This window comes from Physcomitrium patens, chromosome 24 (assembly GCF_059467195.1).
Source record: "Physcomitrium patens ecotype Gransden chromosome 24, ASM5946719v1, whole genome shotgun sequence".
In the NCBI taxonomy this organism is placed as follows: domain Eukaryota; kingdom Viridiplantae; phylum Streptophyta; class Bryopsida; order Funariales; family Funariaceae; genus Physcomitrium; species Physcomitrium patens.
Window position 1 is genome coordinate 5,703,553 of NC_143433.1, and position 18,137 is coordinate 5,721,689.

Here is an 18,137-nt window from a genome sequence, read left to right on the forward strand (position 1 = left end):
TTAATCTAGTTCTGCCACTTCTTCTTGAACTTCTTGTTAGATTTCAAGTCTGTATTTTGTGTCCGTGACAGTTTGTCGAGACTACCTTTATCTTAATATCAGAGCTGAATCCTTCTTGTTTGAGAGTGGATTACCCCTCTTCTTGAAGGTATTCTAGCGCTTTAGGGGTTGCGGATTACCTTCCTCTAAACTGATATTTTCTCAATCACAATATCAGAGCTTAGTTCTTTGAGGCAGAGAGTGGACTACCCCTTTCCTTGGAGATACTTGAGCGTTCTAAGGGTTGCGGATTACCCTCTCTTGGACTGATATTAATTCCTTCTTTTTGTTTAGCATAGCTAGTAGAAAAGACTGTTAACATCGATTTCAGAGCTTTGCCTTCTTGATAGAGTGCGGATTACCCCTCTTCTCGAAAGCATTGAGGCATTTTTAGAGGTTGCGGATTACCCTCCTTTAAAACTGAAATCGTTTAGTGTTTTTTTTCCTTTTCTCCGAGTAGGTTTTAGTGACAGGTAGTGCTACAATTTTCTCCAAGAGACTTAGCAATTTCTTCTTCTCTCAAAATTTTAATCCATCTATTCTCTAAATATGGAAGTAGACCAGGTCATAGACAGTGCATCTCCACAAGTAGACAATAGAGTGGCAACTCTTGCAGATCTTCAAGCTCTTATGAATAGTGTACGAAAGGAGATTGCATTTCTTCGCAATCCAAGTAAAGAACCTCAAATTGATCTAGTGACTGAAGAAGCTAGACGCAAAATTCATAGCCTACAACAAGAGATTATTTGATTGAGAGAAGCAAGACATGTGTCACATACGACCCCTATAGATACTTCAAGGATTAGTATGAAAGAACCAAAAGCGAGTATGCCAGACAAGTTTGACGGAACAAGAGCCAACTTCCGAGGTTTTGTGCAATAAGTACGGCTTTACCTACGCCTATACCCTTCTCGTTATCCGAATGGATTTATCCAGGTTGCTTTCATAGGTACTCTTCTATCAGGAAATGCTTGCTCTTGGTTTGCTCCACTATTGGAGAAGGATTCTCCAATATTGTACGACCTAGAGGCTTTCATAGAGAGACTTACTGCTGCGTTTGGAGATAGCGATCGAGAAAGAGTGGCTGAAAGAAAGATACAAAATCTGCGACAAGGATCACGTTCTGCTGCAATCTATGCTGTAGAATTTCAACAGCTTACATGTGATCTTGATTGGAATGATAAGGCGTTCATGACACGATTTCGATATGGACTGAGAGATGATGTCAAGAACTTATTGATCACCATGCCTAAGGCGGATACTTTAGAAGAACTTATATCTCAAGCAATTATTTGTGACAACCGCCTCTTTGAATTACGACAAGAAAGACGATCAGGCTGGAGAAATGATGGAGCATTTGCTACATTTTCAAAAGGTCCAGAGAATCACTCCACAGATCCTGAACCCATGCAAATTGATGCGGTACGTTTCAAACCCCTCACAACTGAGGAAAGGAAGCGACGGTTTGAACAAAACTTGTGTTTATATTGCGGAGAAGTGGGCCATAAAGCTGTAGATTGTCGAAAGAAACAAAAGCCTCAAACAACAAGACTCAGGAGTACAAGCATGCAGAAAAACAAGGACGCCCAGCCACAATAGGGACCGTGCGGCTGGACATCTCAACATCCAAAATTAATCAAGGTCCCTTTCTCTCAGCTCAACCTTCAGATTGTTTTATGGTACCTTTACATCTGGGTATTCAAGAACTACAAGTCGATGCTTTATTAGACTCAGGTGCATCCGCTTGCTTTATAGATGAAGAGTTTGCCAAGCTTCACAATATTTCTCTTATAAAGAAACTTAAGCCTGTCCATGTAGAAGTCATAGACGGACGACCATTGTCTTCGGGCAATGTTATCCATGAAACTAAACCATTGAAGGTACGTCTTGAAAACCATGAGAGCAATATTGTGTTTAATGTTATCAAGACCCCTTCATGTCCTATCATTTTGGGACTATCTTGACTTGATAGATATAATCCATTGATAGATTGGAAGTTGCGGAAAGTGACATTTCCAACAAACTCCTTGAAGGTGGAATCTGCCAAGACAATGTCTAGAAACAAATCCTTGTTTATAGGTGCAAGGGCTTTCATGAAGGAAGCCAAGCAAAATACACCTCTTGTCATCTTCGCAACTCCGACTCGAAAAGATGCAACTCCGACTTTGGTTATTCCAAAGCAGTATGAAGAATTCAAAGATGTCTTTGAAAAGAAGAATGCTGATATGCTGCCAAAGCATCGACCCTATGATTGTGCCATTGAATTGCAAGAAGGAGCACAACCACCTTTTGGACCAATCTACAATTTGTCGCAGACGGAGTTGACTGAGTTGCGGAAGTACACTGACGAGAATCTAGCCAAGAACTTCATCCGTCATTCGAAGTCGCTAGCTGGGGCACCAATCTTATTTGTGAAGAAGAAAGATGGCTCACTACGGATGTGCGTGGACTATCGAGGTCTCAACAAGGTGACAAAAAAGAATCGCTACCCACTGCCTTTGATCTCTGGTCTTCTAGAACAACTTGGACATGCAAGGATCTTTACAAAGATTGACCTAAGGAGAGCTTACAACCTTATGCGAATCAAGGAAGGAGATGAATGGAAGACAGCTTTCCGAACAAGGTATGGCCATTTTGAATACAATGTCATGCCATTTGGTCTTATTAATGCTCCAGCGGTCTTTCAACACATGATGAATGACATCTTTCGAGAGCATCTAGACGATTTTGTTGTCATCTATCTAGATGATATTTTGATATTTTCTAAGAACGAGGAAGAACATGAGAAGCACGTTCGTCTGGTACTCAAAAAACTACGGGAGCGAGGACTCTATGCCAAATTGGAGAAGTGCTTATTTCACCAAACTGAAATGGAGTTTTTGGGATTCATCGCGACTACGGAAGGATTGAAGATGGATCCAAAGAAGGTGGAAGCAATCATGTCTTGGGAAGTTCCGAAGACGGTTAGGGACGTACAATGTTTTCTTGGATTTGCTAACTACTATCGGATCTTCATCAAGAATTATTCTCAAGTTGCTGCCCCCCTCACTCGGTTAACGTGCAAGGACAAGCTCGAATGGGGACCTATCGCAGAAAAAGCATTTCAAGATTTGAAGATGGTATTTACTACAGCTCCAATCTTGGTACATCCGGACTTTACAAAGGCCTTTTATTTGGAGACAGATGCTTCGAATTTTGCTTTGGGAGCTGTACTTTCACAGATGGGCGTAGATGAGAAGCTCCATCCAGTTGCGTTCTATTCTTGAAAATTCACTGCTGCTGAGATCAACTATGAGATCCACGATAAGGAACTCCTTGCTATAGTAGATTCTTTCCAAGAGTGGCGCCACTTTCTCGAAGGAACTGCACATCCAGTGACCGTATATACGGATCACAAGAATTTGGAGTATTTTATGTCGGCTCGGATTTTGAATCGGCGTCAAGCTCGGTAGAGTATGTCGCTATCCAGGTTCGACTTTGTTATTACTTATCGGCCTGGGAAGCAACAAGGGTTGTCCGATGCATTATCAAGGAGATCATATCTCGTGCCAAAGGCTGGAGATGCAGCATTTGATCAACAGTGCACGACATTATTGAAGCCAGAGAAATTTCGGCTCAACGCAGCTATTGTACCAATTGATGCTGACTTCCTCGACCAGGTACGGGCCGCAACCATTGAAGATTCTCTAGCCCTTGATATCAAGCAATATGCTAGTGATGATAAATTCAAGATGGAAGGAGATCTAGTATATTTCGAAGAGCGGTTGTATATCCCAAAAGGGCCAGCACGACTCCGAGTTCTTCAATCTCGTCATGACTTTCCAGCTGCGGGACATTTTGGATTCAATAAGACCTTGGAACTTATTTCCCGTGATTTTTGGTGGCCTCAAATGTGGAAGGATGTGAAAGATTTTGTTGTATCTTGTGACATTTGTTCAAGATCCAAAAACCCTCGACATCAACCTTATGGACTTCTACAGCCATTGCCTATTCCGCGCCGACCATGGTCTTCGATTTCCATGGACTTTATTACGGATCTACTACCATCGAATTCATTTGACAGCATTTTTGTTGTCGTAGACCGGCTTACAAAGATGGCACATTTTGTCCCTTGCAAGAAGACATCGTCAAGCGAAGACACAGCAAGACTCTTTCTTGATAATGTGTATCGATATCATGGTCTACCAGATGATATTGTATCGGATCGAGGAACCCAGTTTGTGTCAAAGTTTTGGAAAACTCTTTTTGAGATATTGAAGGTGGATATCAAGCTTTCTTCGGCATTTCATCCTCAAACGGACGGCCAAACAGAACGGGTGAATCAAGTTTTAGAGTAATATTTACGTTGCACCATCAACTATCAACAAGATGATTGGGCCGCATATCTATCGCTAGCTGAGTTCGCATATAACAACACCCTTCATGCGTCAACTCAACAAACGCCATTCTTTTCCAATTATGGATACCATCCGAAGCTTGACTTATGGAGTTCGTCAACGATTAACAATCCGACAGCTAAAGGATTGGTGAAGGAGCTTTCGCAGCTTCAAACTACATTGAAGCTTCAATTGCAAACTGCCCAAGAATCTTACAAGGCGTCCGCGGATAAATTTCGGAATCAGGCACCTAAATTCACGATTGGAGACAAAGTTTGGCTGCTTCGACGAAATATTAAGACCAAGCGGCCATGTGACAAATTGGACTATCGGAGATTGGGACCATTTGTTATCCAGAAGCAGATCAATCCTGTAGCGTATCGTCTGGAGTTACCAACTACTATGAAGGTACATCCTGTCTTTCATGTTTCTTTGTTGGAGCCTTATCGAGAATCGTCTTTTCCTGGAAGAGTACAATGTCCACCACCTAGCATAGAAATAGAGAACCACGAAGAATACGAGGTGGAAAAGGTCCTGGATTCACAGCAAAGACGGGGTAAATTAGAATACTTTGTGCATTGGAGCGGTTACGATATTAATGAACGAACATGGGAGCCGGCCAAAAATCTCGCGAATGCGCCGCAAAAGGTACAGGAGTTTCATCGACGATATCCTGAGAAACCCAAGCCGGTTCAACGATAGCTTCTTACTGAAGCTTGCTCATCCAGAAAACAGAAAAGAGGAGAGAGCACCACCAAAATCCATAGTTGATGTAGTCATTCTCTCCAAGATAGCGTAGAACTTTGTTAGTAGCCCAAGTTTGTTCTTATTGTTTTAGCCTTTGAATATGGATAGCCAAGATACTACACTTGTCATGTCATCTCAAGCAACTAGCTCACGAAGACGACCGCGAGATGAAGAATCGCTTGCACCACGACGACGTCGAAGGATTTCGAGCAACAGATCACTAGTGATTGTATTTGAGGTCGAGCCTGCCTACAATGGTCAGCCAGAAGGAGTGTTTGCAGGACAATTTCACAATGAAGACACGGAGGTTCATGCTTGGTCAGAAGTTGAAGGCGTAGGCCAGTACCGTTGGCTTCAAGGACGATTGAATCACTTGCCTCATGAACAACAATTGGAGTTCATAGCAGAGGTTATGCGATAGATCTTCATTTTCTTGCGTTGGTATTGACTGACGATAATATTGCTTCTCGGAGACCTCGAAGCTAAAGGAGGAGGTGATGTTAGGGACATAGTCCTTAGACCTTTCTAGAGACAAGTTTCTAGAACCTTCTAGAAAGAAGTCTCTAGAAACTTCCAGAAGATTCCTTGAATATACTCTTAGAATATTCTTCAAAGATTTTCTAAAGATTCTTTGAAGATTCCCTAAAGATTCCCTTAGAAGGCTCTAGAAGATTCTTAGAATATTCTAGTAGATTCTAGGAAGTTACTTGAGAAGCTTCTTAGCTCTCGGGTAGTTGCTCGAGAAGCTTCATAATTCTTGGGAAGCTTCTTGATGCGCTTCCTTAGAACCATAGGCCAGTAGTATATATAGGAGTCGAGGCTGAAGAGTTCTTCAGTCTTGACAACGCATCTCTTGAAGCTCTAGCTGAATTCTCTTGGCGTTGCTCTTATATTCATCTGATAATCTAGTTCTTGTCATTTCTTCTTGAACTTCTTGTTTAGATTTCTTGTTTGTATTTTTGGTCCGTGACACCTAGTTATTCAATTATTTTTTATCCCCATCTTTAAAAATAATATGATTAATTTTTTTTCACTTCTTTTAAAAGAAAAACACTCTATATAGAAGCTCAAATCATTGAACTATAATTAAAAGTAATATACTTCCAAAAATTAATGAAGAAGTTGATGGCCATTTCATCTAATCTTAGAGCTTTTTTCCTTCTTTATGTTGCATGTAGTAGTATAGAATTTATTATTATTAAGTGGTTGCATTAGGTTATGAGTCATTAAAGCCATGATGCTTAGAGGTACTGCCTCCAAAATTTTCTTCTTTGCCTCTCTATTCACTTTGCTTTTTTTGATTTTAGCATATGATTTAAAGTAAAATTTCAAACATGCTACTTCTGTAGTTGGATTTCATGTAGTTGCCGACTTATCAAGGAGTTGGATCTTTTTGGTGGCTTTTTTAAGACAATTAAAAAATTCTCCTAAGTCATATATTTTATTTTTATTTACCATTGGATTTTGGCATGTAGTCAATGTTCTTTGTATTTTCTTGTTTCAATTGTAAGTAGTTTGGCCCTGTATTTTTGTATTTGAGATTTCTATTTCATATCATATAGATGACCTTGCAAATATTTATGAGGAGCTTCTAAGGTTGCTTTAGCCATTTGCTTTTACTTTCTTCTTGCATTGATTTGGTGTTGGAAGAATAGTTTATAGAAGCGTATGAATTTTTATATTCTTATGAAGTATGAGGAGGTTATATTCCTTACTCGAAATCAAATAATGGCCATTGCTTCCTTAACTTCTTTCATATATATGAAAAGAGTATTTATCTTATAGTATGTCTTTTTCAACCCTATGTCTTAAAACACAAGCTCCATTTCCACTAATAAGTGGTCTGAGGTTGTATTCTCTTCTTTGATGATGTAATTCTTGGTGGGATCATGAAGTTTGTTTTTAAGGTATGCAAATACATTAAGATAGTTTAATTGTACTAGAACTTTACTTCCATCCTTTATGTGGTTGTTTTATATATATTGCAGTTTATTTGTCTAGATTAATAGATCTTTCAAGCAGAAGGTGGCTTTAAGTTGGTGCTAGAAGAGTCTTTTTTATGTAGTAAGGAATCAATTACAATATGAAGACTTATTGTATAAGCATTCAACTATGTTAAAGTTGCCACTAAATTACTATCTATAATTTGATAGGAGTATTGTAATAATTTTCTATTAGATGAATAATTGCACACTATATACATTACACAATTCTAAGTCTCTTCTTTGAAGACCCTCTAATTTAATCCAAAATATTCTATTATTTAAGATAATATCTTTACTTATCATCAATGGTACTAATTTCTCATGAAAAAGGGTGTATAGGCCATCCTTGCTTGCTCCTTCTAAACCATCTATATTCTACCTAAATATTCTTTATGCCATCTAGTTGGCACATTCCAACTAAAGTTACTTTGTTATGTTATTGAACTTATTCTTTTAAAGTTTATATTCTCATAGCATGACCATATCTATGTTCCTTCATAATTCTTAATATAATCTCTCAATCTATCTACTTTCTTTGGTATGTTCAAGCCCCACAGATTAAATATAAGTGACTTAAAGATCATGATGATATAATGGTGGTATTACCTTAAAATAAGAAATTATCTTGATTGTATAGTATTGTCCTTACTATTTGGTGTAATGACGCCCATTGTGGTATGTTTTGGCTTATTTGATCTCAAGTAGAACTATGGCTTTTGCTTTTATTGCTAATTTATATAAAATAATGTCTAATTAATATTTATCTTTTTTTATTCTAATCAAAATACTATGCCTGAAGATATGCTTATGACTAAGTTCTATCTATTGGTTTTAAAATATTGATGTTGAGATCACTGAGTAGAAATAGAGTTGGTGATGAGTCTACTAGATTCTAGGTTGAAAAAAGGTCCCTATTTAACCATGCCATGATATTGCATAGTATAGAAATTTTTGTTACGTTGAACTAACCTTGGTACATTGATTCTATTCTTTGATCTGATTCATGCATGCTTTGTTGTATTTTAGATATTATGAAAGACATGGCCTTATTTTTTTCAACCTCTTGGCTTAAAAGTAGATATAGTATTGTTTACTTGTTACTACTTGGCTATTACGTTTAGATCCATTGAAGTTATTTTACTTTATTATTTTGGAATAATTATATCTTTTATATACATAAAATAGTTGTTACAAACATTCAATCAAAAGATTTTAAGAATATTTTTTAAATATTCTATTAGATTTTAGAAGGCTTTAAAATGTTTTTAGAAGATTCTTAGAAGATTTTTAAAAATTTATAAAAGGTTCTTAGAATATTTCACTAGATTCTAAAAAATTCTAAGAAGATTAAGGAAGTTGTCTGAGAAGCTTCGTAGAATTGCTTTATCTTCAAGCAACATGGAAGCTTCTCAAGGAGCTTCTTAAGGTTACTTTATTTTTAAGCAACATCAAAATTTCTTAAGAAGCTTATACCTATTATATATTGGAGTCGAGGCTAAAGGAATTCTTAGTCTTGACAATACATCTCTTAGAGCTTTAGCTCACCTGTCTTGGTGTTGATCTTGTACTCATCTAATTTAATAAAGTTCTTATTAGCTTTCTTGTTGTATAGTGTATCCGTGACAGTAGTCAACTTGACCTTTACAATCAAAGAAATGCCTTATTGGAAAACTTTGTAGTTAGAATTAAATGTGGTTAATTCATATCGATTAAGATTTTCTTCCTTGTTGTGGTGGCTACATGTTTGTATGGTATGATTTAGATCAATGTTGTAGACATGTAGTTCTTCTTGAAATAGAGGTTATGAAACTTATAGCTTCACTGGTACTTCTTGTCTCTGTACTTGTGAGCACTTATTGAGTGTTGTCAAGCTGAGGTGGTCTTTTCATGCCTTGCTTGTGTCTTTGTATTCTAATAAAGCAGTCTATATTGGATTGCGCTTCATTGGATTGTATTGTCTTATCTATTTAAGCTTAAAACTTATTATTTCTCTTCTTTTGCATATTATGACTTTGTCTTATTGATGTCGCCTCTTAGCCTTGAAATCTCACCTACTATTGTTCATTTATTGGCTATGCAAGATTTTTTGCTCAATTTATACTTAATCTTTGAGGAAATTGGCTCACTTTGTCATCAACTTTGAAGTAAAAGTGGCATTGGATAGACAAGTTTGAATAATCTATCATAACTATTGTCATATTATTTGTATGTTTGTCTTCAATTTCCAAGTTAATTTTCTACCTTTTATTGATGTTAAGAGCTATGCAATAATAGGGCTCAATAAAGAGGCTATTCCTAACATCCATTCCTATTATTTTGCCTAGTGATCTAATAATCTCCATAGTTATTGAAATGAATTGCTATAAGAGATTTTTCAATGTAATCTAAGTTGAAATTAGCATACTCTTATTATAGTTGTGGTCAAAATTTGATATCCATAGTTGAAACATGTACAAGTTGTTTCTATTGTGATATGGTGTAAAAAAAAAAAATTGTTCTATTGCTTCTTTGTATCAAGCCTTGAGACTAAAGAAATTAAATTATATGATGTTACTAGAGGAGAAGTTGTTATTTGTTAGTCTTCTATTAAACCGCGATAGCCAGCTATTGAAGGCTGGAAGAGATAGCTTCCTATCAATGAAAATGGCCACTACCATATGGTCTTATAAAAATAGCTCATTAGTAGCTACTACCTCTTTTGTGATAGGAATCTTCTTTTGTTATTCTTAATGAAGAACTCAATATAATTCTAGGTGTATCTTTCTAGCAAGACAATTTTTTTTTGGTTTGGTGGGATTTAATACTGCTGCCTCATATTGTTCTTAGACCAATTCTACTAAATCATCAATAGTAACTTTGTCCTCTTCTATATTTATCATTGGTTCAATCATGCCATCTATCAATTGGATTAGGCTATATTCTCTTGCACCCAATAAGACTACATTAGCATAGCTTATGACAACCATCTATATACTACATGAGATTTAGTAAAATTTTAATACTAAGACATGTCTAAAAAGATTATTGCTCCACTCTTTTGACAAAGCAACCATTGTGGATGCATTTTCCACCAAAACCTAATACATGTTAAATTGATAAGAAGAGTCTACTCAATGTATTACTAAGGACTACACATTACAAGATCTGCAATCCTTGTTAGTGATTGTAAGTTGTCAGATTCTCCTTAGTATTTCCTCCCTTTATTGTAAATTGCAAAGCTCCATCTCCTTCTACCAATTTTCTTCTCCTTTGTGTTGGACAAAAGCTCTACCTATTACAACTTAGACTACTTAAATTTTGATCACTAGTAAAAATATTTAAATGTAGTATAATGCAATATTATTCCAAAGTATTAAATAAGTATACAAATTTACTACTAGCCTTTAATAAAGTAGTTAAAATAATTATATAATAACTACTAAGTGAAATAGGATTAATTATAATATAAAATTCATTGAATTGTAATTCTATATATTTATTTTTATAATTAAAGCTAAGTAATTATTTCCAAAATTTAAAAAGGTACTAAAAAATCACAAAACTTGCATACATTAATAAAATATTCATCAAATATAATTAGAATTAAGAATTGAAGGAATTCAATAATTATGGTTGTACTTTGATTTTAAATAATAAATAAATTGTTCTTTATACTTCTTTAGAGATGTACCAAGAAAGTGAAGGAATTAGATAAATTATACTTTGAAATTTTTTTTGTATTTTTTAATTAGAAATGTACTAAGAAATTCTTAATGTTCCAAATCTATTAGACCAACCTTAGAATATACTCAATAAGTAGAATGGCTTGAATAGGTTGTATCAAATTTTCAACAAAATATTCACCATTTTATTGTATTTGCATGACTTTATTATTCTTCATAATTCATCTTTCAACATGATTATTTTCCAAAACACTTTGAAATCTCTACATGCCAAACTTATTTTAACCCTATAATTATTTTGTTTATTTTTTGGCCATTGAAAGATTTCAAAAACAAAAATCATATTTGAAAAAATTGCCTTTGTTTTGTTGTTGGATTCTTACACATCACATCTATTGTTTATAACAAGTTTTATTTGCTTCATTTTTGTTTTTGTTTTCCAACAGTACAAAGTGGCATTTAACTTGTGTATTAAAACAGGTTCCTGTTAAAATTTTAGATTTGAATTAAATCTTCAGCTTTTAACTTTAGTTTCAAAAACAAAACAGAAAATGATATTTGCAATAATTTGTATCATAGTATCCTCTTTATCTTCTTTTTTCTAAAATAGTTCCATCATTAACCATGCATGCTTCAATACATCACAAATTCTACAATGTTGCAGTCGATGTATCTACAAACGGCCAGCTTTGTTCACATTGAAAAATTTGTAGACAGATATCTCTGCTCGTCTACTCAACCCAGTTTGCCAAAATGTGGTCACTGGTTAGCTCTAATTCTATATGAACAAATTAGATCCAAAAGGCCAACATGAGGCAGAGATGAACCTCGAGAGCAACAATGAGACGAAACTTTCGCTGCTACATGCGTTAGTTATCCTAAGCAAATCGAGTCTACAGATATATTCAACTTGTGATAAGTCGTGTAGGAAATACTCTAAACCCTTCATGATGTATCCACATGTTAAATCGCTTGAAAGGCTTATGCAAATAAAAAAATAAACCTTCACAGATGACTGGACTCCAGTCCCAGCCATAGTATTTGGAAGCCTTACAGCCGCATGAGGAGCTGGACGTCTTGTATACGAAGAAGACGACGTTGCTCTGCAGAGCGCTTCTCAAATGCACTAGTGGCCAGCTCACGCTTGCGCTCTTGTAGCTCCAGTATTCGATCTTCAATGGTGTCAGTAACTATGAGCCTCACTACCGTTACGTCCCTGGTTTGACCCAACCTGTGAACACGATCCATAGCTTGCTCTTCAACCGCAGGGTTCCACCATGGATCCACCATGTACACACGAGACGCTGCAACCAAATTGAGACCCACTCCAGCAGCTTTCAAACTGAGTAAGAAGATTGTAGGGCTGTCGGGGTCCTTGGAACGAAACGCCGTCAATGCTGCCTGTCGCTTCTTAGATGTCATTGACCCATCCAGCCTCACAAAGCGGAATCCTACATCCGCCAAAGGGCCCTCCAAGCAATTCAGCATTTGAGAAAATTGAGAAAAGACTACCGACTTTTCAGTAGGGTCCTTCTCCCTCGCAGCAACTAATAAGTTAATAAGAGCATCTACTTTTGCACTAGATTTTGTTGAATTTTGTTCAACAGCTTGGCCTCTCTCAGCACCCTCCTCCTTGGGGGCAGCCATGAGATCTGAAGCCGAGAGGTTAGAGCGACACATTGGGCATTGCTCTTTGTTGCGAAGTAATGATTTCTCAATACATCTCTGGCAATAAACATGCGCACAAGGAGTGATCACGGCATTTGTTGGTTGATTCAGGCAGATTGCACAATCGAAGTCCGCCCCACCCTTTATGATATTCAGAAGCTTGTCTAGGAGTTCTGGTGGTGGTACATTTTTCGGATCTGCACAAATCAGCAAGCATTTGTTAAAATAAATACGACTACTGCTTTCACTCACATAACAGCTCATCAGCCTAAACTGTAGGCGTGTAATCTAATGTAATGCATAGCAATCGATGTGATTAGGCTATGGACAAAAAAATAAGCAAGCCCGTGGAATACGAAGCCACATACCTCCATTAGATCCTTTGGAACATTCACAGCGGATCACACAGTATACTAACAAGTCTACCGAGAAACAGGCATAATCTCATACGACAAAGGATTCACTACATGCAACTTGACAATGCTTAGAATTATCCAATACATTCAACTGATGGCTACAAGCGAAGATAATGAATCATTCCCTTCATAAACAGGGCTAAAATGTTGAGGTGTCCATCTTACCTTTTTGATTGAGTTCAGCAGCAAACATCTCAGTATAAGCTGGACAAAGGGCTGAGTGGTTGCAAATCTGCCTCAGTCGCAAAATAATTTGCAATACCGTAGCATAATTTTGCAAAACAGTACCACTTTCCATGAAACGCTCAATAACTTCTTTGCCATTCTCCTCAACTTTGTCATACAGTTCCCTATCTTCTGGAGTCAGCTCCACAGAGTGTAAGGAAATCGTCTTGCTAGGGAGTTCTACTAGCCTCCGTCCATCCACTTGCATGTTCTTTGTCCTCCTTAATGCAATTGCCTTAATGAGCGCCTGCATGCCACACAAGATTGACAACTTACAATTACAGACTTCTGCATGAAGTTCCAAGTTTTAAAATCCACTCAGATATCCCTCCGTTACTATGAATATAAAATACATCAGTAAAAAAGCAAAAGTCCAGACTAAACGCTACCACCGACTCCATTCTAACTAGCATCCTTAGAGACACACATACAATATGACCAACACAGAATTATTTGATAAGATTGTGCTGAATGATCCAACTGTGTACTCTAAAACAGGAAATAAAACTAATTAAATAAGATGTATGATGAGGGTAAAGACTGTAAGTGGTCACAAGTATACAGCGTTACCTGTAATCGAGTCAATCCACTTGGATCACCATTCGTCAACGGTCGCTCTAAGGTTCGCCTCCAGTACGAGCTGTCATTAAGTGGCTCCAACTGAAGGAACTGCATGAGACTGAACAAGTCCCGAGCTGTATTCTGGATTGGTGTGCCTGTTACAGCCCATCTTCTTTCAGCCTTGAGAGCCACAACAGCCTTGGTCTGCTGAGCACTTGGGCTCTTTATGAGGTGAGATTCGTCCAAGATGATGCGCAACCAATTCACCTTCTGTAAAGGTGAAAATTCAGAGCACCCTTCTGTGGCCAAGATGTTGTAAGTAGTCAGAACAATGTCGAACTGACCAAGAACTACTGGGTCTCGAATTCGATCGGCACCATGATACAAACACACACTCAAGCTCCCGAGCATTGTATGTTCTTCCAGTTGCGTTACCCAATTCGATAACACCGACAAGGGACAGACAATAAGGGTGGTTCTGGGTCCGCTTACTGGAGGGGGGTAATCGGTGACTCCTAATTCAAACCCGACTTCATCAGCCGCCGCAACTTTTCGTTTCTTTTTAGGCCTAGATTCCGATGCATCTGAAACGGTTGGGTTTACCTTCACAATGGGTGACAGTGTAGCTCCCGGTCGATTCGTGGCAACTAGAGCCAGAAGTGACAGCGTCTTCCCAAGCCCCATGTCATCAGCTAAAAGCCCACCACGCAAGGGGATTGGGCGCTTATCGGTAAGATAATTAGTGATAATGTTCTTGTACATGAGATCTTTACTACCCCGGACTTTTTGGGTGACCCAGAACGGCGGCAAACTGGCCGAATTTTCAGTACGCACCATCCACGCAAGCGCTTCTTTCTGATGAGAAAACATGGTGGAAGTGATCGCGGGAGACGGGTCCATGATACAACGATCACCTGCTCCCTCCACCAGTTCGTCGAATATGTCGTCAAGACATTTCTTCTGCTCCTTTCTGGGTTTCTTAACGTTGCTCGCATATTCTTGCAATTCTGAACCCTCCAGCTCTGTCTTCGGGGGTTGCAATATCACGCCTGCAACCCGCAAGCGCTGCTTCACAATATTCTCAGCTACCGAATTGCAAAAGATATGCACCAAACATGGCATCTTGAACTTGTTTTTGCTCCCATGTGGCACAATTCCCTCAATTAAAGCGAGTGCCTGATCCACAAGAGGAGCCAGATGACATGCTTTATACCTCTCAATGTGACCAATTTGATCACCAAGAATGTTCACTACTTGAATAGCATTCCCGTCATAAGGATTGCTCGGCTCTCGAATCAGGCGCACCATCTCTCGATCCGAAACCCTACCGCTGTAATACTGCAAACCAACTACATTGACCTCCACGACACCCAATAAAAATTTGTCCGCATTCTCGTCTACTTGAGTGTCGCCTTCATCATCGCTATCCCCAAGGTCGACTAGCGATCTTCTGGCCTGCGAACTCGTGGCCTGCGAACTAGTGCCCAACAAACTTGTGGGCATTTCCAAGTCCGGAAAAGGACGCCTATATGCCATACTTATGACTTGTTTGAAGCTCCCTTACGGGAAGGACCAACTGCAAGCTTCCGTCCCACCACAAAACCTCAGGCAAGCCAACCAAGAAGTCCTCATGCACAAAGTGTTTTCAAGCAGAAGCGTCGCTTCTGCATTCGCGTGAAATGTCTCAATGAAACTTCAGTGACCTGCAAGAACTGAGCAGTTTGAAAGAGGACCGTGCATTGTTGCATCCACCAAACACGTGTACAAATGAATGAAGAACAGACAATGACAAAAAGCTCCAAGAAGAATGGTAGTGCAATACAAGACCTCTACATTGATATTCAAAGACAAAAACCAAAATTCTCTTAGCGTTGAAAACCATCCTGAAACATCTCTCAATACCTGCTATCCCTATAAGATTGGCCAAACTGTAAACCCCAGGAGAAATATTCAAGTCCCTAATCCACGCACATGCAAAGCTAAAGCAACAATAGAATTTATTACAGCCATGACAATCTTAAGTCACAAACCAAAATGGACAAAAAACAGCTCCCACCAACATAATGCAAGCCACAGATCGAAGCTACAGTTACAAATCTTGCAATATACCTGGACCAATTTGACGCATCAGGGAACTCACACTGTCTTCTCTCAGCCATCCATACGCCACCGAAATTACACCTCCCCTTCAACTGAAAAGCTAAATTGAGCAAGTCATGAAAATCTTCGCAATGCAATACAAGCTTCGTTCCAATCGCCCACACAACACAACCTATGACGTATCAGAAATTCATTCTCAACCATGCCGCAGATAGGGTTTTGGTGTTTCATACTGTGGGTCACAAATCGCTCGTAACGCCCAGTGCAGTTCAGTTAATGCGAAAAGACAGTTCAGAAAACTAAGTAAATATACAATTCACACAATCCGAACAGAAGGTTCAGCAATCCCGACACCTCCTCACCCTGAAGATGCATTAATGAATTACGAAAAGAGCAAAGACATCTTAGGGAAGGTTAACGCACGATTCACACACGATACACGCTTATAAACGCTTGAATGCCAACTCTCTCAACAATGTCGAGCATTAATTACAGCCGCCACGCAGGAACAGAGCACGAGTCGCAGGGCTTCACTCACATTAGAATACCTCACGAGAACTCATCGTCACGAACTCCAAGCGAAATTCTTAAAGAAACATGCAGTGGTGTTGTTCTTTCCAGCCTCTCAGTGTTGTAAAAATTCAGAGTAAAAAACTTGGTCGCAATTCCAAGTCTAAAGCAGAATTTGATGCTGGACCCTGGATACCGAGACTGTACTGAGTCATATTTACGGGCAAAATCGACCCAATCTAGGTTGTGAGAAGGATTAGGGCTAGCTTTCAAGTATTTGTGCGTTTTTTACGTTACACTGTGAGTAGGCTCGGGCTTATTCGTGCTCAAGTGCTAGGTTTAGGGTGCTCCGAAACTTAAATTTCCTTATTCTTGGTCATAGTTTGCATTCTTAAGACTTCGCTGTGGGTTTAACTGCTTGGGAAAGCTCTCAAGGATTAATCTCTGAATGAGTGGGGCGAGTCACGATGTGTCACGAGTGAAAGGTCTTCGAGATGTGCGTACAAGTCTGCTAGTGTTGTTGCACTTCTGCAAATGTGTGATGAAGTAGCAGCTTGTTGATCATCCTACGTTGTGAGAATCAGAAACCTTGGACTGACTACTTTAACTTCTTTAATTAGTGATGCGAGTTTAGGAGAATCGGCTTGGGTGTCTACACTGGCATTTTCTAGCTCACCCGATTGACATAAAGCTTATGAAGTGTTGCTGAGGACATCCAAACTGGATTAGCCGCCGTCTGCTTCACTAATGAGAGCCAGTTATATACAACTTCGAGATTCTTGTTTCATCCTCGGTGTGATTCGAAAAGCAAAGGAATGAGAGTTTTCCCGAAACACAAAGTAATTAAAGGAATCATGTAATCCAAAAATTAAAAACCGACTTCTACAAGACTGCGCCGTAACCCGAGGCCTTTCTGCTCCAATGGCAGAAACAAACATCTGCAAATAGTGCACGTCTACAGACAAACGTCCTCCAAAATGTCATTTCGAGAGGAGTCAGAAAGTGGGAGGGTGAGGCGGAGGATAATCCCAAGCCATGAAGCTGGGTTTCAATTCCTATACAAATTGCGGTTGGAGGCGGGTCTCGTGCAAGACGTGTCTGCTGAAGATGTATTGGCGAAGGGATACGGGACTAATTTCTGTCCAAACAGCGCTGGAGAATCGAGATAATGTGCGGAATCGGGTAAGGTTTTGGACGCGTGTGCTCCCACACCGCCCCCACGATGAAATCGGACGCCATTGGACTCTCCCGGCCTGCACTGTCTGAGAGATGTCGAACTTAGTCAGTGCCTCTAAACCTCGGTGTTTTCTTCTCTCCAGAGCCTCAAGCTGATTTGTAGCGCTGGAAGCGTCGCTGCGGATAGGAGCGGCGTGACGCACCCACACTATATTCAGTAACGACGCACAGGGAGAGGAACAAACCATAGCGACGAGATATGAAGGCAATATGCTCCAGAGAGAGAGAGATAGGCGGCATATTCGGGTCACGGAGGGTAGAGTCCCCATTTCTGCGGCTGACAATCATCGCCTACAATCATCTACAGTTGTGAAATTCTCAGCATGACTTGGGGAAAATGATCAGAACGCCGGTGCAACCCCAGGCTGAAGTTGGACGGATGCTTTGCAGCCCGTTCTGGGGGCATGCGTGTCGCCAAACTCTGAACCCTAAACCTTGACAGCTTATCCACAGAACAGGATTGTAATGATCCTCAGATTGTGGACGACGAGAACAATTCTTCTTTTCAAGATAATAGTCTTTGATCTCTCATTCTCCAAGGGTATCAGAGACGGAGGATCAACGCACTCAGTTCGATCTGAGTAGAATTACGTCGGTGTCGTTCATGAGGGG

The 18,137-nt window shown here is 39.1% G+C and overlaps 1 protein-coding gene and 1 long non-coding RNA gene across 8 annotated transcripts; one reads left to right on the top strand and one right to left on the bottom strand.

The window, feature by feature from the left end:
• Positions 1-11,479: 11,479 nt before the first annotated feature.
• Positions 11,480-17,105, bottom strand: LOC112276323 (putative SWI/SNF-related matrix-associated actin-dependent regulator of chromatin subfamily A member 3-like 1). Of its 7 annotated transcripts, none has more exons than XM_024507536.2 (5): positions 16,966-17,105; positions 15,789-15,871; positions 13,689-15,382; positions 13,059-13,365; positions 11,480-12,674 (listed from the first exon to the last, which is right to left on the bottom strand). In XM_024507536.2, exons 3-5 carry the CDS (start codon positions 15,213-15,215, stop codon positions 11,860-11,862), a joined length of 2,649 nt encoding a protein of 882 aa, XP_024363304.1. In that variant the 5' UTR covers positions 15,216-15,382; positions 15,789-15,871; positions 16,966-17,105; the 3' UTR covers positions 11,480-11,859. The 7 variants fall into 7 exon arrangements, with proteins under 7 accessions (XP_024363304.1, XP_024363300.1, XP_024363299.1 ...); XM_024507532.3 differs by lacking the exon at positions 16,966-17,105 and adding an exon at positions 16,318-16,533; XM_024507531.3 differs by lacking the exon at positions 16,966-17,105 and adding an exon at positions 16,203-16,533.
• Positions 17,106-17,324: 219 nt separating this feature from the next.
• On the top strand, positions 17,325-17,741 carry LOC149986370 (uncharacterized). Its single transcript, XR_016500465.1, has 2 exons — positions 17,325-17,471; positions 17,609-17,741. It is a non-coding gene; the product is annotated as an uncharacterized LOC149986370 (long non-coding RNA).
• Positions 17,742-18,137: the final 396 nt, after the last annotated feature.